Below are 23,940 nucleotides of genomic sequence, written 5' to 3'. Positions count from 1 at the left end.
CCAAACCTAATGAACATCTCAAAGTGCCATCCACTTTCCTATACCCTTGATCTGTGAAATGGATCACTGACGCTTTCTCTGTCTTTCCGGAAATGCAAAACAGGTGAATTTTCAAGCGCTTGAATTCTCTCTCACACTTTTCAGTCAAGAGTGGGGCTATAAACTCCTTCCTCATAGGAAATAAGGAACTGCCACTGCTTGGAAGTAAAACGTATTTTTCCCATAAGCTTTCACATTTCCCCAAAAAAATTATACATCCAGATGTAATCCCCCCAAGAGGCTTACAGACCCTACCAGGAGCGTTCCCACGCGAACGCATCATCTCCCAATCGGATCCTGAAAACACCATGCAACCAATTCCATCCTTTTCTGGATCAACCTGGGCAGGGGACAGGTGCAGAGGAGCCCAGAGAAGGGCCTTGACAAGTCAGGAGACCCAATTTGGGGTCGCAATTGTCACTCACTCCCCAGGCGTTTGCTTTGATCTTCCCCTCCCACCATACTACTACTTCTGCTACCTGGTTTCTCCCTGGTATTTGAGGATCCTCCAATTGCCTTCTGGTCTTACAGACGGGAGAATAAAGGAAAAATGGCATCGTTTCCACCTTAAAAGTTACAAGCACTTCACCAGATGGAACAGCCTAGGTAGAGCCTTTTTAAAACAAATGCCCGCCCACTGCTTCACCCTCCTCATTTCCACCTCAGCAAAGCATTTTAGCAGAAAAGCTGACCCAGAGCAGAAGCTCCCTCCTGTAATCCCAGCACTTTGGGAGGCTGAGTCAGGAGGATCTCTTTAGCCCAGAAGTTCAAGACCACCCTAAGCACAAAGTGAGATCCCGCCTCTACCAAAAAAAAAAAAAAAAATTGAAAAATTAGTCGGATTTGGTCTCGAGTGCCTATAGTCCCAGCTACTCGGGAAGCCGAAGTGGGAGGATCTCTTGAGCCCTAGAGATGCAGGCTGCAGTGAATGGTGATCTGGGACCGCACCACTGCAGTTCAGTCTGGGTGACAGAGGGAGATGTTGTCTCAGAAAATAAAATAAAATAAAAAATAACATAACTGGGATTACAACCTCTGTAAGAAGGGGTCACCTGAGACATTATTACATATACCATTAACAAAGGAAAATGCTGCAAATTATACTGTGTCCCAATGGTAAGAGGCCACCCATTTAAAAATATATACATATTTCAGAGATACTAAATGAGAAAAATGTTTACCCTAGAACTGATTAAATTCAGGTATCCACTCCTTTATTTTCAATCTTTAGTGCCATTTTTTAGTTTGTTTATGTCTTGAAAATAGCATAGAGATTAGAGTTGTAATTTTTTATTTTTTAAATTATTTTTATTTTGTTCACTTATTTATTTATTTTTGAGACAGAATCTTGCTCTATCACCCAGGCTGGAATGCAGTGGCACGATCTCAGTTCACTGTAACCTCTGCTTCCGAGGTTCAAGCCATTCTTGTGCCTCAGCCTCCAGAGTAGCTGGGACCACTGGCTCCTGCCACAACACCCGGGTAATTTTTGTATTTTTAGAAGAAACGGGGTTTCACCATGTTGGCCAGGCTAGCCTCGAACTCCGATCTCATGTGATCCACCCACCTCGGCCTCCCAAAGTGCCAGGATTACAGGCATGAGCCACCACGCCAAGCCAAGTTGTAATTTTTTGAAACCTATTTTTTGATTGTATTTGTTTTTTTCACAGTGTAGCTCAATACACTGAAATGGTTGGGTAAGTGGGAAAATCATCTTCCCCACTCCTCCAGTATCTGTAAGGTGCAATTTCTCATAAACACTTTCAGCTTTTTGCCTCTCCTTTTAGTTCTCCTCACATATTGTGTGGTTTGTGGCATGAAAATTATTATTTGTGACAGACACCATACCAGCTATATTTTGTGCTTTATCTTGTTTCATTCTCAGTCGAAAATTGTAGTGAGCACATGCTTTGTGCTGGGCTTGCTTCTTAGTTCTCTCCATTTTGTAGATGCACAGCCTCACTTAGGGAAGTTGGAGTGCATATAGCTCTGTCTGTGGCTGAATAGATAAATGTAATTTTAGCATTCAGTGTTAAGAAATCAACTCTTGGTGCAAATTTAAGGCTCATCTTCTAATGTAGTGTGTGTGTGTGTGTGTGTGTGTTTGTGTGTGTTTGTGTGTGTGTGTGTGATTTTACTGTGTCCCTTCTCCCTAACACTCCAGTTCAAGATAGCAACCTACGTTCTGAGTTGATTATTCTGGACACACTCTCTCAAAATATGACTGTTGGACACCAGAATACACCACCCCAATATACCAATATACCTCTGGCATATTGATTATTTCAGGCCTAGCATGGTAGCTCACACCTGTAATCCTAGTGCTTCGGGAGCCCAGGAGTTCATGAGCAGGCTGGGCACATAAGGAGTCCCATCTCTACAAAAGTATTTTTTAAAAATTAGCTGGGTATGGTGGCATGAGCCTACAGTCCTGGTTACTAGGGAAGCCAAGACAGGAGGATGGCTTGAGTCCAGAAGTTTGAAGTTACAGAGAACTATAATCATGCCACTGCATTTCAGCCTGGGTGAAAGAGTAAGACCCTGTCTCTAAAACAAAAACAAAATAGGGCTGGGAACTGGTGGCTCATGCCTGTAATCCCAGCACGTTGGGAGGCCGAAGTGGGCAGATCACTTGAAGCCAGGAGTTTGAGGCCTGGCCAACAGTCTCTACTAAAAATATAAAAATTAGCTGGGTGTGGTGGTGCATGCCTATAATCCCAGCTACACAGAGGTTGAGGCACGAGAATTGTTTCAACCCAGGAGGCAGAGGTTGCAGTGAGCCCAGATCATGCCACTGCACCCCACCCTGGGCGATAGCGCAAGAAGACTCTGTCTAAAAAAAAAACAAAACAAATTTAAAAAAAAACAAAACAAGATGAGAGAAAACCTTCATCTGTACTGTACTGCTATACTCCTTACTCCTCTTTATGACAGAATACAGAAAGATAAAGACAAAGAAAAGACTATTCTGGGAGGAAAGGGGATGAAACAACATGATTCATACTACAAAGTACCAAAAAGTACACCAGAGTCGATACACCAGCACTAGTCACACAAATCCTTTTCTCCCATCAGTCAATATTTTGGACAGGAAAAATAGAGAGTGATTTTTACTGTCTACTTCACCAGATTCCACAGAGTGGGGCCTGGAATCTGGCTGGTAAAAATTCTTTATCCTTATGCTGGCTGATCAGCTCCTGGTTTCCCTCAACTGTGGGCTTCCAAAAGAGCCAAACTTTGGGTTCCTGCTCACAGCACCAAATTTTCAGGAGCCAAGGGAAATCTTTCTCTGCGCACTCTGAAAGTTTGCTCTAAAATCGACTCACAGAGGCAGATTAATAGGAGAAAACACATACAAAATGTATGATTGCCCAGCCCCTCAGTGAGGTGCAGGAGGTTATATACCATCTTGAGGTTACAGAAAAAAGTGCATCATGCCAAAACACGTTATAGGAGAGAGAAAACTTGTAAGGGTTCAGACTCTGTTAATCCTTCCTAGATCCAGACAAGAGAAGGCCTGTATGAATCAATGCAGATTTTCTACAGATGCAAATTTTTCCCACAAACAACAGCATTGCAGGGCTACTTATTTTGCTGGTTCTCTGGCAGCCATCTGAAAATATTTCAAATAAATATATTTTGGGGTTAAACATTTTTATTTCTTTCAAGGTGGAATATTAACTGTGTATGTCTCTTATAGATATAGTTTTAAATAAATAAGGGAATCCACTTTTTCTAATTTGTTAAGATATGTTTTGTTTTAATAATGACAAGGGGTTAAATTTTTAAAAGATTTTCTGCATCTACTGATATTATCACATGGTTTACTTCCTTTTTAATGTTAATGTGTTGACTAATATTAACTGATTTTCAAGTGCTAAACCAATATTGAGTTCATGGAATAAATCCCACTGGATCATGATGTATTTTTTAAAACGTATATTGCTGGATTCAATATGCTAATACATTATAATTTTTATCACCTGTGATCATGAGAGCTCTTGGCTAACCAAAAAATTGGGGGATTGACGAGTGATATACAAAATAGGCATATAAATATTCATACTTGCTTGATACTTAAAAGGGGCTTTTAATTTTTCTGCCCTGCTCAGGCAGACTTATTAAATACTGGCATCATGTCTCATTCGGGGCCATTCAAAGGTCAATAGTGACCTGAATCATTCTATTTTTGTAGGCATCCTCATAATCTTTTCAATACAGATTGAATTATTTAGGATTCAGTCCGCAGAAGAAAAAAGTCAAAGCATATAAGGTAAACACAGAGGCATATTTTATTGGCCTGGCTTCCACAGGAAGCATTAGCTAAAGTGAAAACTTATGTGCCACTTTTTAATTCAAAAGTGGTTTTTTTAAGAAAGTGGGAGTTAAAAGACAGGGTAATTAGAGTAGGAAGGAGTAAGAGACAATTCAATGGTGTGCTACTGAGGCAGAAAATTTAAAAATAAATACGCATTCATTCACTCCAAGAAAAGTAACAGGCAGGGCAAGGGTTAAAAAGAAAAGAACAAGTTCTCCTCTGCCTAACAAGCTCACTTCAAGGACAGTTATAAGATACCCCTGTCCGGAAAGCCAAGTTCAAAGGAATGGGCTCCAGACACCCGCCCCTGCTCCAGAGCAAGGTTGAATGAAAAAAAAAAAAAAAGACAAATTCTTTTACTGTTACTCCTCTCCCAGGCTTCTTAAGCGAGATTATGTTTTACAAATGTCTGTATTTAGCCAGTTCTTGTTTTTCTTTCAATGCAGGCACAAGACCACCGGCTATGCAAGGCCACAAGTTATGCTATGCTATAGATTATGTGACCTATCACATGATTAGCTGCTTTTGTTTTACTTTTGTAAGCCAGCTTATAAAAACCCCACTCTGTCTTTGTTCTAGGCTCAGGTTTTTGGATGCAAATCCACTGAGCCGGTGCATACCTAAAATAAACAATCCTCCTGTTCTCCATATCAGTCTCTCTGGTCCTCAGTTTCCTGCAACACTACCTCATTGGCCCATACTGGGTATCACACAGGGTCAGAGGCAAATTTACCATGCAGCTAAGGAAGCTTAGCTTTTAGGATCCGTTTGAACAGGTCTGTAATTTTGTACTCAAAATTTTTATTCTTTTTCTTAAAGAGAATCCCCCACTACTTTTATGAACATTGGGTTCTATTAACTGAACATACCCTGAACACAACAGTTTGCTTGATCACATGGAACCATCTTCTAGGAAGCCCTATCTATGATAGCTTCTAAGAATAATCCACTTAGGATGAAAGAAAGGGGAAGAATATATCCACTGTGGGAGAAATAAAACAATCCTGACACAAAAAGACCCCTGTGTACCCAACAGAAGAGAGACAGAACACTAGTATTGAATTAGCCTTAACAGATTTACATGCATGTAAGGTAGCATGACAATAACTATAAAGCTGGGTCATATCTCATATGCTTTGAACAAAGAATGGGGAAGAATGAGAACTGCTTTTACTGCTTCAAAAGAAAAGAGGGTACACCTTGTGACAGTTTCCCCTATACTGAGAAACCCTCAGCTCGTCCTTGGAGGTGCTGTTAAAAAACATCTGGATGTTATTTTCCTATGGCCCGGGTACATTCTGGAGACCGGGCTTAATCCCTAGAGATATTATATTTCCACTGTTAGAAAAAAGATTCAGAGTTGTTACCACGTTGAATGTAATATCAGTGTTTTCTTTCTTTTGTGGTTTTTAGGAACAGAAACAACACACTCAGACTTGAGAAACTGGTCTGGTTTAAAAGGGTTCCTGGCCTTACAGGTGAGTAAGAAATCTCACTTCCTGGCAGGCCGAGGAACATCAGGATATTTGGAGGACCTTGACAAGGGAAGAATTCACCGAAATCTACAGGTATTCCAGGCAAAGTGTGATAGCAAGATCCTGGTATGGTTTCCTAGCCTTGAGAGACTTTTAAAAGTCTAATTGGAGATTCCTTATTAAAAGATCCAGAAAAGCCAACTTAAAGAGAGCCTGTGTGGTAAAACACTATTCCTGCTGCACTTGTGTAAATATTAGGCCAACTTTAAAGACACTAAATTTATTTTGCAAACAAATTACTCTTACTAATACTTTGATGATGTTTGATAAAAAGGGAGTAAGTATAGAGAAAAAACTTTCAGAGAAAAAAATATAGTGCACCTGTTATTAGACTCTAGCTCATTGTTTTTGAGGTTTTTTCATCTACCTGAAATCTAGACTGGATCTTGAATTTTTTGTTTCCTGTAATATCTGGCAATGGGCTGGGTGTCAGAGCTCGCACCTGCAATCCCAGCACTTTGGGAGGTCGAGGTGGGAGGACTGCTGAAGCCCAAGACTTCGAGACCAGCCTGGGCAAAAGGCGAAACACCGTCTCTACAAAAAGTTCAAAAATTTGCTGGGCATGGAGGCATGCGCCTGTGGTTGCAGCTGCTTGGAAGGTGGAGGAGGAAGGATTGCTTGAGCCAAGGAGGTTGAGGCTGCAGTAAGCCTTGTTTGTGCCACTGCACTCCAGCCTCAATTACAAAGCAAGGACCCCATCTCAAAAAAAAAAAAAAAAAAAAAAAAAAGGGCTGGACACATTGGCTCATGCCTGTAATCCCAGCACTTTGGCAGGTTGAGGCAGGTGGATCACTTGAGGCCAGGAGTTCGAGGCCAGCCTGGCCAACATGGTGAAAACCCATCTCTACAAAAAATACAATAATTAGCTGGGTGTGGTGGTGTGCGCCTGTAATTCTAGCTACTCGGGAGACAGGGGCAGGAGAATTGCTTGAACACAGAGGTGAATGTTGCAGTGAGTGGAGATGGTGACACTGTACTCTAGCCTGGGCGACAGAGCAAGACTTCACCTAAAAAAAAAAAAGTCTAGCTATGGCTCTTAAAACTAATATTTCTGATTTTTCTTCTACCCTTCTGGCTTTGAACTGCTGAAATTAAACTGCACTTTTCCTGAAGTCTTGTCAGCTGAAGCTGGATGGGTTAATATAGACTGCAGAGAAATCACCACCACTCATACATGGACTACTCAGAAATTTCACCAGAACACCTCATGCAAACTGCAAACCAGGAAATTATGTCAGATTGTCACTGCCTGCCCCCATTCAAACTGAAGATACTTCAAGCTTAACATCTAAAAATTTCTGACTGGCTGCCCTCTGGACTAAAAAAACTGAGTTTATAGTCAGTTCCAATCATTAACCTTTGTTTTTCAATGAAAATATCTTTTTTTTTTTTTTTTTTTTGAGACAGAGTTTTGCTGTTGTTGCCCAGGCTGGAGTGCAATGGTACAATCTCAGCTCATTGCAACCTCCACCTTCCGGGTTCAAGTGATTCTCCTGCCTCAGCCTCCTGAGTAGCTGCGATTATAGGAATGTGCCACCACACCTGGCTAATTTTGTATTTCTAGTAGAGACAGGGTTTCTCCATGTTGGTCAGGCTGGTCTCAAACTCCCAAGGTGATCCGCCTGCCTCGGCCTCCCAAAGTGCTGGGATTACAGGCATGAGCCACCACACCTGGCTGGAAATGTCTCTTATTAAATGAATGATTGCTTAGGCCTAACTTTGGTGGATGCCATTCTGCAATCCCACCACCTGACTCGAGACAGTCCTGTTAACTGTTTAACTGGACTGACCTATTCTCAGGACTGAGAGACTGGTATAATGACTAGATAATATAGTGACTCAGTTCCTGAACCGAGAAACTTTATAAGGAGGTTTCATGGTACCTTGGCAATTGAGAAAACCACAGAAGCAAGAAGGTCAGTATTACCACAATCACTATGCCTTTCTGTGTGGCAGCTGGCCATAAAGGAATGCTCTGACCTACCTCCCCTGAAAGTAGGGCATAAAGCCCTTATTCCAGAGGAGTACTTCTTTACCCAGAGGCCAAAAGAATCTGAACAGACAGCCATTTCTGGGCTCCCCAGTGCCCATTTATTAGCACTAGATAATACACTTATTGTCCAATCATACTTCTACATGACTTGTCCATAGAATCCAAGCCTAAAAATACATACTTTTCATTGGGTCTTTGGTCCTCATTTCTGAGGGCTCCCTTGTCATGGAAAACTTTGTTAAATAATTTTTTAATGGTTTTCTCTTGTTAATCTGTTTTGTTGTAAGATTGCAAGCCATAACCCTGGCAATGGGTGACAAAAAACTATTAACTTCTTGTCTCCTACAATAGACACTGTTAGTAACTGGACTCTACCCTCCCAAGGAATTTCCCTCACTTCTTTTCTTGCCTGATTCAATCATAACAACCCTGCTGACTTTCAATTGTGCCTACAATTTTCACCTTAATCCTACCAGGTCCTGAAGAAATTTTTCCAGATGAATTAGTGATCATCTCCCAACTATTTGGACTTTGGTGTCTGCCATTCTGTATATGACAGAACATACTATAAAAGCACAGTATGTACTGGACAGAATCATTTACTCTCTTTCCTAGACCAGCCACGTAGCTTGGCCTGATCTGGAGGCTAAAATATGGAGCCCCATTCATCATCTTTGGAAGAACTGTCGTGAAGGCAGCATGTCCAGAGCCCCACATGCCACCTGGCTTAAGCCTAAAGTAAGCTGGGATTGGGCACTGGACAACTTCACTGCACTGAGCCACCACTGCCAATGTCCCCAGTTCTGTGCACATATGAAGTGCAGTGCATTCAGGCTGCCATGCTGGGCTTACATAGGCTAGAGTCATTTCTGAAGTTTAAAGGGGACAAAAATGTTGTTGAGACCCACACTCTGGGGCCAATGGCTGAAACCACAGAAGAGCTACACTCACTTGAAAAATAAGTGTATGCTGAGATCGTTCGAAGATGGCCGAATAGGAACAGCTCCAGTCTAAAGCTCCCAGCGTGAGCAACACAGAAGACGGGTGATTTCTGCATTTCCAACTGAGCTTTGAAGAGAGCAGTTGTTCTCCCAGCATGGAGTTTGAGATCTGAGAACGGACAGACTGCCTCCTTAAGTGGGTCCCTGGCCCCCGAGTAGCCTAACTGGGAGACACCTCCCAGTAGGGGCCAACTGACACCTCATACAGCCGGGTGCCCCTCTGAGATGAAGCTTCCAGAGGAAGGATCAGGAAGGAACATTTGCTATTCTGCAATATTTGCTGTTCTGCAGCCTCCACTGGTGATACCCAGGCAAATAAGGTCTGGAGTGGACCTCCAGCAAACTCCAACAGACCTGCAGCTGAGGGTTCTGACTGTTAGAAGGAAAACTAACAAACAGAAAGGAATAGTATCAACACCAACAAAAAGGACATCCACACCAAACCCCATCTGTAGGTCACTATCATCAAAGACCAAAGGTAGATAAAACCACAAAGATGCGGAGAAACCAGAGCAGAAAAGCTGAAAATTCTAAAAATCAGAGCATTTCTTCTCCTCCAAAGAATCACAGCTCCTTGCCATCAATGGAACAAAGCTGGACAGAGAATAACTTTGACGAGGTGACAGAAGTAGGCTTCAGAAGGTCGGTAATAACAAACTTCTCCGAGCTAAAGGAGGATGTTCAAACTCATCGCAAAGAAGCTAAAAACCTTGAAAAAAGATTAGACGAATGGCTAACTGGAATAAACAGCATAGAGAAGACCTTAAATGACCTGATGGAGCTGAAAACCATGGCACAAGTACTATGTGATGCATGCACAAGCTTCAGTAGCCGATTTGATCAAGTGGAAGAAAGCGTATCAGTGATTGAAGATCAAAAGAATGAAATGAAGTGAGAAGTTTAGAGAAAAAAAGAGTAAAAAGAAATGAACAAAGCCTCCAAGAAATATGGGACTATGTGAAAAGGCCAAATCTACATTTGATTGGTGTACCTGAAAGTGACAGGGAGAATGGAACCAAGTTGGAAAACACTCTTCAGGATATTATCCAGGAGAACTTCCCCAACCTAGCAAGGCAGGTCCACATTCAAATTTAGGAAATGCAGAGAATGCCACAAAGATACTCCTCGAGAAGAGCAACCCCAAGACACATAATCGTCAGATTCACCAAGGTTGAAATGAAGGAAAAAAAGGTTAAGGGCAGCCAGAGAGAGGTCAGGTTACCCACAAAAGGAAGCCCATCAGACTAACAGTGGCTCTCTCAGCAGAAACTCTACAAGCCAGAAGAGAGTGGGGGCCAATATTCAACATTCTTAAAGAATTTTCAAACCAGAATTTCATATTCAGCCAAACTAAGCTTCATAAGTGAAGGAGACATAAAATCCTTTACAGACAAGCAAATGCTGAGAGATTTTGTCACCACCAGGCCTGCCTTACAAGAGCTCCTGAAGGAAGCACTAAAGGAACAACCGGTACCAGCCACTGCAAAACATGCCAAATTGTAAAGACCATTGGTGTTAGGAAGAAACTGCATCAACTAACAAGCAAAATAACCAGCTAACATCATAATGACAAGATCAAGTTCACATGTAACAATACTAAGCTTAAATGTAAATGGGCTAAATGCCCCAATTAAAAGACACAGACTGGCAAATTGGATAAAGAGTCAAGACCCATCAGTGTGCTGTATTCAGGAGACCCATCTCACCTGCAGAGACACACATAGGCTCAAAATAAAGGGATGGAGGAAGATCTACCAAGCAAATGGAAACAAAAAAACCAGGGGTTGCAAACCTACTCTCTGATAAAACAGACTTTAAACCAACAAAGATCAAAAGAGACAAAAGAGACAAAGAAGGCCATTACATAATGGTAAAGGGATCAATTCAACAAGAAGAGCTAACTATCTTAAATATATATGCACCCAATACAGGAGCACCCAGATTCATAAAGCAAGCCCTTAGAGACCTACAAAGAGACTTAGACTCCCACACAATAATAATGGGAGACTTTAACACTCCACTGTCAACATTAGACAGATCAACAAGACAGAAAGTTAACAAGGATATCCAGGAATTGAACTCAGCTCTGCACCAAGGGGACCTAATAGACATCTACAGAACTCTCCACCCTAAATCAATAGAATATACATTCTTCTCAGCACCACACTGCACTTATTCCAAAATTGACCACATAGTTGGAAGTAAAGCTCTCCTCAGCAAACATAAAAGAACAGAAATTATAACAAACTGTCTCTCAGACCATAGTGCAATCAAATTAGAACTCAGGATTAAGAATCTCACTCAAAACCGCAAAACTACATGGAAATTGAATAACCTGCTCCTGAGTGACTACTAGGTACATAACTAAATGAAGGCAGAAATAAAGATGTTCTTTGAAACCAATGAGAACAAAGACACAACATACCAGAATCTCTGGGACACATTTAAAGCAGTGTGTAGAGGGAAATTTATAGCACTAAATGCCCACAAGAGAAAGCAGGAAAGACCTAAAACTGACACGCTAACATCACAATTAAAAGAACTAGAGAAGCAAGAGCAAACATATTCAAAAGCTAGCAGAAGGCAAGAAATAACTAAGATCAGAGCAGAACTAAAGGAGACAGAGACACAAAAAACCCTTCAAAAAATAAATGGAATCCAGGAGCTGGTTTTTGGAAAAGATCAACAAAATTGATAGACCACTAGCAAGACTAATAAAGAAGAAAAGAGAGAAGAATCAAATAGACGCAATAAAAAATGATAAAGGGGATATCACCACCGATCCCACAGAAATACAAACTACCATAAGAGAATACTATAAACACCTCTATATAAATAAACTAGAAAATCTAAAAGAAACGGATAAATTCCTGGACACATCCACCCTCCCAAGACTAAACCAGGAAGAAGTTGAATCCCTGAATAGACCAATTACAGGCTCTGAAATTGAGGCAATAATTAATAGCCTACCAACCAAAAAAAGTCCAGGACCAGATGGATTCACAGCCGAATTCTACCAGAGGTACAAAGAGGAGCTGGTACCATTCCTTCTGAAATTATTCCAATCAGTAGAAAAAGATGGAATCCTCCCTAACTCATTTTATGAGGCCAGCATCATCCTGATACCAAAGCCTGGCAGAGACACAACAAAAAAAGAGAATTTTAGACCAATATCACTGATGAACATCGATGCAAAAATCCTCAATAAAATACTGGCAAACTGAATCCAGCAGCACATCAAAAAGCTTATCCACCATGATCAAGTTGGCTTCATCCCTAGGGTGCAAGTCTCATTCAACATACACAAATCAATAAACCTAATCCATCATATAAACAGAACCAAAGACAAAAGCCACATGATTATCTCAATAGATGCAGAAAAGACCTTCAACAAAATTCAACAACGCTTCATGCTAAAAACTCTCAATAAACTAGGTATTGATGGGATTTATCTCAAAATAATAAGAGCTATTTATGACAAACCCACAGCCAATATCATAATGGGCAAAAACTGGAAGCATTCCCTTTGAAAACTGGCACAAGACAGGGATGCCCTCTCTCACCACTCCTATTCAACATAGTGTTGGAAGTTCTGGCCAGGGCAATCAGGCAGGAGAAAGAAATAAAGGGTATCCATTTAGGAAAAGAGGAAGTCAAATCCTCCCTGTTTGCAGATAACATGATTGTATATCTAGAAAACCCCATCGTCTCAGCCCAAAATCTCCTTAAGCTGATAAGCAACTTCAGCAAAGTCTCAGGATACAAATTCAGTGTGAAAAAATCACAAGCATTCCTATACAACAATAACAAACAGAGAGCCAAATAATGAGTGAACTCCCATTCACAATTGCTTCAAAGAGAATAAAATACCTAGGAATCCAACTTACAAGGGATGTGAAGGACCTCTTCAAGGAGAACTACAAACCACTGCTCAATGAAATAAAAGAGGACACAAACAAATGGAAGAACATTCCATGCTCATCGATAGGAAGAATCAGTATTGTGAAAATGGGCATACTGCCCAAGGTAATTTATAGATTTGTTTTTTTTATTTTTTGAGACGGAGTCTCGCTCTGTTGCCCAGGCTAGAGTGCAGTGGCTTGATCTTGGCTCACTGCAAGCTCCGCCTCCCGGGTTCATGCCATTCTCCTGCCTCAGCCTCCCAAGTAGCTAGGACTACAGGCACCCACCACAATGCCCAGCTAATTTTTTGTATTTTGTTTAGTAGAGACAGGGTTTCACCGAGTTAACCAGGATGGTCTGGATCTCCTGACCTCGTGATCCACCCGCCTCAGCCTCCCAAAGTGCTGGGATTACAGGCGTGAACCACCGCGCCGGCCGGTAATTTATAGATTTAATGCCATCCCCATCAAGCTACCAATGACTGTCTTCACAGAATTGGAAAAAGCTACTTTAAAGTTCACGTGGAACCAAAAAAGAGCCCACATTGCCAAGACTGTGGGGGAAAGAAAGAGAGATCAGGCTGTTACTGTGTCTATGCAGAAAGAAGAAGACATAAGAAACTCCATTTTGTTCTGTACTAAGAAAAATTCTTCTGCCTTGAGATGCTATTAATCTGTAACGCTAGCCCCAACCCTGTGGTCACAGAAATATTTGCTGTGTTGACTCAAGGTTTAATGGATATAGGGCTGTGCAGGATGTGCTTTGTTAAAAATGTGTTTGCACGCAGTATGCTTGGTAAAAGTCATCGCCCTTCTCTGGTCTCAAGTACCCAGGGACACAATGCACTGTCGAAGGCCGCAGGGACCTCTGCCCAAGAACGCCTGGGTATTGTCCAAGGTTTCTCCCCACTGAGACAGCCTGAGACATGGCCTCGTGGGAAGGGAAAGACCTTACCGTCCCCCAGCCCGATACCCATAAAGGGTCTGTGCTGAGGAGGATTAGTGAAAGAGGAAGGCCTCTTTGCAGTTGAGATAAGAGGAAGGCATCTGTCTCCTGCTCGTCCCTGGGAATGGAATGTCTTGGTGTAAAACCTGATCTTACATTCTATTTACTGAGATGGGAGAAAACCACCTTATGGCTGGAGGTGAGACATGCTGGCGACAATACTGCTCTTTTACTGCACTGAGATGTTTGTGGAAAGTCAAACATAAATCTGGCCTACAAGCACATCGAGGCACAGCACCTTTCCTTAAACTTATTTATGACACAGAGTCCTTTGTTCACATGTTTTCCTGCTGACCCTCTCCCCACCCTGCCACATCCCCCTCACCAAGATAGTAGAGATAGTGATCAATAAATACTGAGGGAACTCAGAGACCAGAGCCGGTGCGGGTCCTCCATATGCTGAGCGCTGGTCCTCTGGGCCCACTGTTCTTTCTCTATACTTTGTCTCTGTGTCTTATTTCTTTTCTTAGTCTCTCATCACACCTGATGAGAAATACCCACAGGTGTGGAGGGGCTGGCCCCCTTCAAAGACAATCCTAAGCAAAAAGAACAAAACTGGAGGCATCATGCTACCTGACTTCAAAGGATACTACAAGGCTACAGTAACCAAAACAGCATGGTACTGGTACCAAAACAGAGAGATAAACCAATGGAAGAGAACAGAGCCCTCAGAAATAATACCACACATCTACAACCATCTGATCTTTGACAAACCTGACAAAAACAAGAAATGGGGAAAGGATTCCCTATTTAATAAATAGTGCTGGGAAAACTGGTTAGCCATATGTAGAAAGCTAAAACTGGATCCTTTCCTTACACCTTGTACAAAAATTAATTCAAGATGGATTAAAGACTTAAATATTAGACCTAAAAACCATAAAAACCCTAGAAGAAAACCTAGGCAATACCATTCAGGACACAAGCATGGGCAATGACTTCATGACTAAAACACCAAAAGCAATGGCAACAAAAGCCAAAATTGACAAATGGGATCTAATTAAACTAAAGAGCTTCTGCACAGCAAAAGAAACCACCATCAGAGTGAAGAGGCAACCTACAGAATGGGAGAAAATTTTTGCAATCTACCCATCTGACAAAGGGCTAATATCCAGAATCTACAAAGAACTTAAACAAGTTTACAAGAAAAAAATCAAACAACCCCATCAAAAAGTGGGCAAAGGATATGAACAGACACTTCTCAAAAGAAGACATTTATGCAGCCAACAGACACATGAAGAAATGCTCATCATCACTGGTCATCAGAGAAATGCAAATCGAAACCACAATGAGATACCATCTCACACCAGTTAGAATGACGATCATTAAAAAGTCAGGAAACAACAGATGCTGGAGAGGATGTGGAGAAACAGGAACACTCTTACACTGTTGATGGGAGTGTAAATTGGTTCAACCATTGCGGAAGACAGTGTGGCGATTCCTCAAGGATCTGGAACTAGAAATACCATCTGATCCAGCCATCCCATTACGGGGTATATACCCAAAGGATTATAAATCATGTTACTATAAAGACACACGCACATGTATGTTTACTGCAGCACTATTTACAATAGCAAAGACTTGTAACCAACCCAAATGTCCATCAATGATAGACTGGATTAAGGAAATGTGGCACATATACACCATGGAATACTATGCAGCCATAAAAAAGGATGAGTTCATGTCCTTTGCAGGGACATGGATGAAACTGGAAACCATCATTCTGAGCAAACTACCACAAGGACAGAAAACCAAACACTACACGTTCTCACTCACAGGTGGGAATTGAACAATGAGAACACTTGGACACAGGGTAGGGAATATCACACATCCAGGCCTGTCGTGGGGTGGGGGGAGGGAGGAGGGATAACACTGGGAGGAATACCTAATGTAAATGATGAGTTAATGGGTGCAGCACACCAACTTGGCACATGTATATGTATGTAACAAACCTGCCCATTGTGCACATGTACACTCAAAAGTATAATAATAATAAAATTTTAAAAAGAAAGTAGCATTTTAGAAAACAACTTCTCAATAAATAGCCTATAAACAAAAAAAAAGTAAAAAGAAAAATAAGTGCATCCTATAGACAACACAACACAATGGGCCATGACCCAGCCAGGAGATGCCAACCTGTGAAGCTGGACAGATAGATGCCTAGAGCAGAGCCCAGGCTGCCCACAAGAAATTGCTGAAAACTAAGGCTTAGGACAGACTGGAACCCAGAAAAGAAAGGAACCCCAGTCTTGGTCATGGCTCATGGCACCACTCCTTTATAACAATGCCCTGGAAGAAGCCCATGCATCTCAGTGGGAGCACTCATGCTGTTCTTGGGGAACCTTCATAGGACTGTGCCCTGCCTTGAGCTGGAAGTCTCTGCAGTAGACATCCTTCCATATTTTGTTCTTCATCTTCTGAACGCCTTCAAGGTTTTTCAATTGGAAAAATTCTATCTGCATAATCAACAATGTGCTAAGGAACTCTACTTTTAGATCTTCTTAGAATTCATAGTTCTTTGTACATGAGGATTAAAGCATTCTTCTGTAATCTCCACCTGTGAAATAGATTTGAGGTTGGTGGAGTCAGGATTGGAAACACATACAGGTGGGCAGGGGCATGAAAGGGACTGGGACCCAGATCAGAGCTGGAGGCTGAACTCCAGGGAGCCTTTGAATAGCTGTGGATATCACCAGGGTGGGAAGGGACAGTGGTCCACTGTCCTGGGATTCTCTTGAAACTGAGCTTGGCCTCCCTGCTGAGAGCAGAGAACAACCATCAATAAATATTCCTTCAATGGTCTGAAGTTTACATTTACAGGGTGGAGGTGGAAATTAAATTTAGGGAGCCATGAGGAAGACCCCCAGCCCTGTGCCTTTTGAATTGACAACCATGGCATTTCAGGGCATCAGCTCCAGGTCAGGCATTCTCAGGCAGTTGCATAATTCTGCCAATGTGGGGCCCGCCCACCTCAAAAACCCACATGGATTGGATCCAGCAAAACCAAATATTCAGCAAAACTTCAAGATCTAGCAACACTGAAGGCTCAAGTACATCACCGGTGGATACTTGGCCCAAGGAGGCTATTCTCTCACAATCTCTACCCAGCTCGGGGCCTGCAGCATCTGAGACTCACTCCTTCAAGCTGCAGGTATCCCAGGAAAAAGATTTATGCATCCTCATGGCTTCAACATGCAGTGTGTCAGGCACAGAAAAATGGTTGTCTTCAGAAAGTGATAAAAAAACATGCAGTAGCAATCACCCTTTGGACTTTGAAACTTTTCTGTCACCTTAGATGTCAGAAACTAAAACCCGGAAACTTGGTGTTGGCATTAATTTGGTCTAGCTATGAAGACTTTTTTTTTTTTTTTTCACACAGTGACAGTTCTGAATTTGAATATAAAGGAGCTTAGGTGCTATAATCTGAATGGAACGTGGGAATAAAACTGTCTTTGCCTTGTACTTCTTGTTAGATTAATTAAATACTAATTATCAGTATAAGAAAATGGCAATAAATTGTCAAAGTGGAATTGGAAAGTGTTTTTAGGATTTGGATATGAAGCAGGCTTCCCATGTGACCATTCTCACTTCTTATTCTGAAGTCTAACACTCTGCTTTTCTTTCTCTCCCTCTCTTCATTGATTCTTCTAGTGGCTGGTGTTTGGGTATTGTGGGAACTGAGCTTTCATCTCCTATGTTAGCCATAGAGATGAGGGCTTTGAGGGCACCATGGAATCCGATTGCTGGAAATAAATCAATCTTAAAGGAAAGGAAAATTTAAAAATCAGGTGCAACAAAAGCAAAATGAGAAAACTGCTAAACTCTACAATTCTATAAAGAAGAATTGCATAAAAAGGAAATAACAGGAAAAGGTAAGAAAATTTAAAAGGATATCAGAAAATATAGCATACAGGGTCAGAAAGATTTGAGAATATGACGAGATGGTTTTAGAAGGCAGGATGGGGCCGGGCACGGTGGCTCATGCCTATAATCCCAGCACTTTGGGAGGCTGAGGCAGACGGATCACGAGGTCAGGAGATCGAGACCATCCTGGCTAACACGGTGAAACCCTGTCTCTACTAAAAATACAAAAAAAAAAAAAAAATTAGCCGGGCGTGGTGGCGGGCACCTGTAGTCCCAGCTACTCGGGAGGCTGAGGCAGGAGACTGGCGTGAACACGGGAGGCGGAGCTTGCAGTGAGCGGAGATCGCGCCACTGCACTCCAGCCTGGGAAACAGCGAGACTCTGGCTCTAAAAAAAAAAAAAAAAAAAAAAAAAAAAAGGCAGGATGGGCTGGGCGCGGTGGTTCACGCCTGTAATCCCAGCACTTTGGGAGGCCGAGGCGGGCCGATCACCTCAGGTCAGGAGTTCGAGACCAGCCTGACCAACATGGAGAAACCCCGTCTCTACTGAAAATACAAAACTAGCCGGGCATGGTGGCCCGCGTCTGTAGTCCCAGGCAGGAGAATTGCTTGAACCCGGGGAGGAGTTGGGGCGGAGGCTGCAGTGAGCCGAGATCTCGCCATTGCACTCCAGCCTGGACAACAAGAGTAAAACTCCGTCTCAAAAAAAAAAAAAAAAAAGAAAGAAAGAAAAAAAAAGAAAGGTGGCAGGATGGAATTTGGAAAAAATTAACATTTTAAAAATAGAAATGTAAAGGCGGATGGAAGGAGAGAAATTGAACAACAGGAAATGGATACCATGCATCTCTGAAATAATAACTTGAAAATTAGTGTGTCAATTTTAGGGTTTAATGCATTATTATAAACAAGTGTATAAACAAATATAAGTGCATATACCAGTTATGAAAACATGTCTTAAAATAAGGACTATGATTAGGACTTATCTATTACTCAGTGTCATGCTTCTAATGGCCAGTTGTGTGTTTTTTTAAAGAAAGAAAAGCCCCTATAAATGTGGCTCCTAAATATCCAGCCCTCGAGGGTGTTCCTTTGCAGGAGTCTGTTCCTTTTGGCCGGCTGCTGAACCTAGGGAGGCAGCGTGGGATGGAGTTGGCAAACAGCCTGCAAGTCCACGACCCATGAAGAGCCGCTATGGTACCACTAGCAGTGCTAGGACCCAGAAACTAGCGAAACTGTTTAGGAGAAGCTGAGGGCTGGACCCACCAGCGGTGCTGCCACGGAGGTCAATCCTGCTTTGACAAGTGAGCGGTGCTGCAACTGAGACAGTTCCAGTCTGAGGAACCAGGGGTACTGGGACACAGGAAAAGGAGTTAGCCAGCTTGCTTTAGGCACACAGTAAGGGAAGGGTCCCCAGAGAACCTCCAGAATAAAAGAACTTGCACAGGTGCCTGGCCTAAATGTGCCCTTGCTGACTAAGGGCCCGCATATGCACTGGGGCAATGGGGGTGGAGCCACCAGGAATTTGCGCCTTATAGAAACAGGGAACCTAGCCCCATCAGCTTTTATATAAAAGCCCTTGTATTTAAATATTAAGGGGGCAACCAGAAACCTGTTCTCAGGACCCCTCTTTTTGCTGTGAGCTTTCCTTTTCGCTTAGTAAATTCTACTGCACTCACTCTTCGATATCTGCGTGCCCATTTCTTCCTGATGGTGAAACAAAAACCTGAATTTAGCCGGGCGCGATGGCTCACGCCTGTAATCCCAGCACTTTGGGAGGCCGAAGTGGGTGGATTACCTGAGGTCAGGAGTTCAAGACCAGCCTGGCCAACATAGTGAAACCCTGTCTCTACGAAAAATACAAAAATTAGGTGGCAGTGGTGGCGTGTGCCTGTAATCCCAGCTACTCAGGAAGCTGAGACAGGAGAATCGCTTGAACCCGAGAGGCGGAGGCTGCAGTGAGCAGTGATGGCGCCATTGCACTCCAGCCTGGGCGACAGAGCGAGACTCCGTCTCCAAACAACAACAACAACAACAACAACCTGGACTTAGCTGAGCTGAGGAGCCAAAATCCTGCATCAATATCAAGTGTCACACTGAATAGCGGTGTGTCCTGCGGCAAACTTTATTTTTGGCGCAGTTAAGGCATTGCTACTAAGAAACTCGTCTCTGAGAAATATCGGTGGTTGGAAGGTTGTAGGGTGCTTCCACCGAGAAAGCTCCTACCCAGTGAAATACGCCTGTGACAGAAAAACCGAGGCCAAGCCCTGCCAGCAGTCTTGCCCAATCACGGTGCTGAGACAGTGAGACAGCCAGCCCGGGGAAAGTAGCCGTGCTAGGACACAGGAAGCGACACCACAAAGAACGTCTGAGTCTCGTGAACAAGGAATGTTGTTTTGTTCAGCGCTACCAAGAGCGCGGCAACCGAGAAAACACGGAGTCGCCCCTAGTGGCGAAAGTGCGGATGCGAAACCGCTGGCTCGGAGTAAGAGCAGAGCCGCGGAAGAGAACCCTAGCGGCGGGGAACTAGCTCGCCTTCAGTGCTCACGGGAGAAGGCAAGTTAGAAAGAACCTGAGACGTGACACTGAAAATCAGTAGAAGAAATGCACCACATTTATTCTACCGGGGAAGACAGTGGGTAAGAAAAAAATACCGTAACACTTAAATTAAAAAATAATTAAAATTTTAAAAGCAAATAGAAATTAAAACAAAATACACTGATAACCTCGCTGCCAGAACAAGATACACCAAAAAAAAATTTTTTTTTGAGTATACAAAACATACAAAGCATCCTACAAACAGAAAGAAATTGCAAACAGTGTCGAATGGTGAGATCCTACCATTATATTTGTCAGCACTAAACCCGTGCCTCTTGCGCCTATCCGAAGTTTCCTCGGATTAAGAAGAAACAGCCATGGTTAAACCGGCATTTGCGACACCAACAATTATCTGTAGCCTACGTACCCCAACTTCTACATGAGTGAAAAATCGCCAGCATAGCCAGGGTGAGACTATTGCGAATTCTAACTTGGTATGATTTAAAAATTCCAGACACTGCTAAATTTTTTTAAATTGCATTCTTCAGTACCTAGATTAATACAGGAGTTATAAACCGCACGCATGGCTATAATGGGGGTTCCTATTACGGAACAGGAATTTGCTACTACTAAAATTATGTAGGCATGGTTAAAGCCAGAATTGTTACAACTAGAAATCGCAAACTGGAATAACTCTCAACTTGCTACGGTAAGAAATAACTAAACTCTGACTTGGTCAGACTAAGAAATCAGGAGTTTGAGACCAGCCCAGGCAACATGGCGAAATCCTGTCTCTAGGAAGGATACAAAAAATTACCCGGGCGTGGTGGCGCGTGCCTGTAGTCCCAGCTACTCCGGAGGCTGAGGTGGGAGGATCGCTTCAGCCCGGGAGGCGGAGGTTGCAGTGAGCCGAGATCGCGGCACTGCACTCCAGCCTGGGCGACAGAGCCGGACCCCGTATCAAGAAAGAAGGAGAAAAGAAAAAGAACCAAAGAAAAAGAAAAGTCACCATCGCACGGTTAAGTCTGCCTTGCTACAGCTAAACAGTGACTTCCTAGGACCAAGAAATCGCAGCCAGGGCTAGACCGATGTTTGCCCTAAATCGGGACTTGCTTAGGCTGAGAAATCACATTTTGGCTAGTTATTTGGACAAGAGGTAGAAATAGCGGGCACCGCGAAATCGAAACTTGCTAGGACCAAGAAGCCAACGACGCGCGAAACCGCAGGGGACTGCGACAGAGACGCCAGCGGCGCCGCCAGGGGACTGGGTTCTGGAGGCCGAGCAGGAACCCGTGCGTCGGCGCTCGCGGCGCTGTGAAGAGACGGCGTCCGCGCAGCTCCTCTGCCTCTGGCTCGGAGGAGCGGCGGGCTCCCCCGCCCAGCGCCGGCGTCGCCCGGGAACCCCAGACTCTGCGCAACTGGCTGCGATTACAAATCCCTCAGATCGGCTACCAGAGCGCTGCCGCCACCGAGAAAATGGAGGCACCGAGGAACAAGCTGTGCCGCGACCAAGAGAACTCGGCTTGGCGAAATGGCGGTGCCGGGACCCTAAGAGTGACGCCAGCCGGAGGAGTTCCCAAGGACAACATCCATTTGGCGCAACCAACGGTGTTGTCACGCAGAAAATGTCGACCCTCGGAAAAGAGAGGTTCTGCGACCGAGAAATTCGGTGCAACAAGTGCTGTGACAGAAAACCCCCCGCTCGGCGCTGCTGGCGAAAGAGCCAACAAAACGCTGGGTGCTGCCACCGTGACACCGACTTTATGACCCCGGCCTCGGATGGAGAAAGGAGGGCACGGAGCCACCACATAACTTCCTAATGTCTTCAAATAGCGAAAGTGCTAGCCGGAAACTGCCGGCTGGGTTTACCTATTGGTGCTCGTGTGGGACCAGCAGATTCGAGAAACCAGCGGGACTGGAACCTAGTACACTTCGGCAGTTGAGAAATGACTTACCAGGACAAATACTGCTTCTGGCTCGATGGTGCTGCCTATGAACATCCGCCGGCTCTGAGAAACGAGCTGCACTGTCAGTGAGAAACCGTGGGCACTGAGAAACGAGCGGACTGCAACTGATAACTGCCCACCCAGTGCCACTACGACAAAGTGCTGCTGGCACTACTCCCACCCTCCGTCCTCAAATCAGTCCCCTCCCGCCTAAGAAGACCTTTATTTTTCATAGCGAAGTCATACTGAGGGCCCCATCAACCGATCCCTTGCGATGCGCATGGGAAAAGGAGGCAGTATAGGGACCCAGAATCGGGCGGATTGGGCTGGCCCTGGTAACAAAGTAAAAGCCATCCGGGTCGCCAACCGTCTTCCACTGCAAGAAACAAACCTTCCAGTGGCTGGGCTCCGCCCTTCTCCTTGGTCAGAGCCCTCCAGGCTCCTAAGGGCGAAGCCGACACCTCATCCCTTTGGAACTTGAAGTTCTCAGTCCAAGACCACCGTGGAGAGTGAAAGACACAATGCCTCCTGACCGAGGCTTCAGGCCTGCCCCGGCAGCTAGGTACCTCTCCAGGGTATGGAACTCTGTGGGAACTGCTATTTAATTTTGATGGTTAACTCTGTCAGATGGCCTTCATATATGGGAATAATCGTTGCAGGAGGGTAGGGGAAATAAGAATCGCAAGACTCTAGCACAGGACGTGTGGATTGATGGTGAGGCCTTTGCTCTCTCTCCCCTTGAAATCCTCAAAGGGCAGTTCCCGATTTCTATCACCTTTGAAATTCATCCCTGATGTCTTCTCCATCTTTGGGAAGTGCAATGCAATTTCAAGCTCTTGAATCTTCCCTCTCCCACATTTGTCAAATATACTGACGCTACAAACTCCTTTCTTACAGGAAACCTGAAACTGCCATTGAGCAGAAGGAAAACATCCCTTTCCAGAACCTTTCTCGTTTTTCTAAAAATCTGCACTTTTGGAAGTGATCCCCCAAAGAGACCTCCAGACTCTACCATGAGTACTCCAGCTGAACTCATCGTGTCTAATCCTCACCCTAGCTTATCCTGTTCAAATCATTTCCATCTTTTTCTGGATGAACCTGGGCGGATGTCAGATCAGAGAAGAGCACAGAATGTACCAGAGAGGTAAGAAGACCCATTTTGGGCTCTCACTTCTCACCCACTCCCAAGATGGTCACCTCCAGTCTTCCCCCCTATACCTTACCCTTTCTTCAGCTAGCCAAAACCTGCCCTGGTACTTGAGGCTTCTTCAATTGCCTTCTTTTGCAGGCAGTAGAATAAAGGAAAGAGGGCAGTGTCAATAGAAGAAAAGTTACAGCCACTTTATCTAATTGAAGATACTGTGCAGAGCCTTTGAAAAAACAAAATATCTCACCCACCATTCCTCTCTCCGTTTCCACCCTAGCTTCCTATTTTAGCAAAAATGGTGGGATCAGCACCTCTGGAGGGAAGGGGTCACTCTTCCAGGTTAGGAATGTGGACAGGAGTTATGGAGCTTACTTCCCTAAAGGAGGAGGCATTCTAGTTCCGGCATTCAGATTCTGTCTGATTCCAATATGGTGTTTGTGTGGGGTGGTCAGAGAAAGGGCAAGTCGGGAACTGTATATTCCTCAGCAAGAGACTATAAGACATTTGCATTTGGAAAATCAGGAGAGATGCTGATATAGTTTGGCTCCGTGCCCCACCCAAATCTCACCTTGAATTGTAATAATCCCCATGTGTCAAGGGTGAGACCAGGTGGAGATAACTGAATCATGGGGTTGGTTTTCCCCATGCTGTTCTCGTG

The 23,940-nt window shown here is 43.7% G+C and overlaps 1 protein-coding gene across 1 annotated transcript in view; it reads left to right on the top strand.

The window, feature by feature from the left end:
- The window catches only part of LOC109023803 (uncharacterized), a 46,119-nt gene that overhangs the window by 2,465 nt on the left and 19,714 nt on the right, over positions 1-23,940 (top strand). The window contains exons 2-5 of the mRNA XM_055367526.2: positions 5,771-5,958; positions 20,056-20,136; positions 21,356-22,849; positions 23,033-23,279. Of these exons, the coding sequence (XP_055223501.2) occupies positions 5,771-5,958; positions 20,056-20,136; positions 21,356-22,009 (923 nt within the window). The 3' untranslated portion in view covers positions 22,010-22,849; positions 23,033-23,279. The remainder of the gene's footprint in view (positions 1-5,770; positions 5,959-20,055; positions 20,137-21,355; positions 22,850-23,032; positions 23,280-23,940) is intronic.

This window comes from Gorilla gorilla, chromosome 19 (assembly GCF_029281585.2).
Source record: "Gorilla gorilla gorilla isolate KB3781 chromosome 19, NHGRI_mGorGor1-v2.1_pri, whole genome shotgun sequence".
NCBI lineage: Eukaryota > Metazoa > Chordata > Mammalia > Primates > Hominidae > Gorilla > Gorilla gorilla.
Note: the sequence above shows the minus strand (reverse complement) of the source record. Positions and strands in the feature narration are given on the sequence as shown.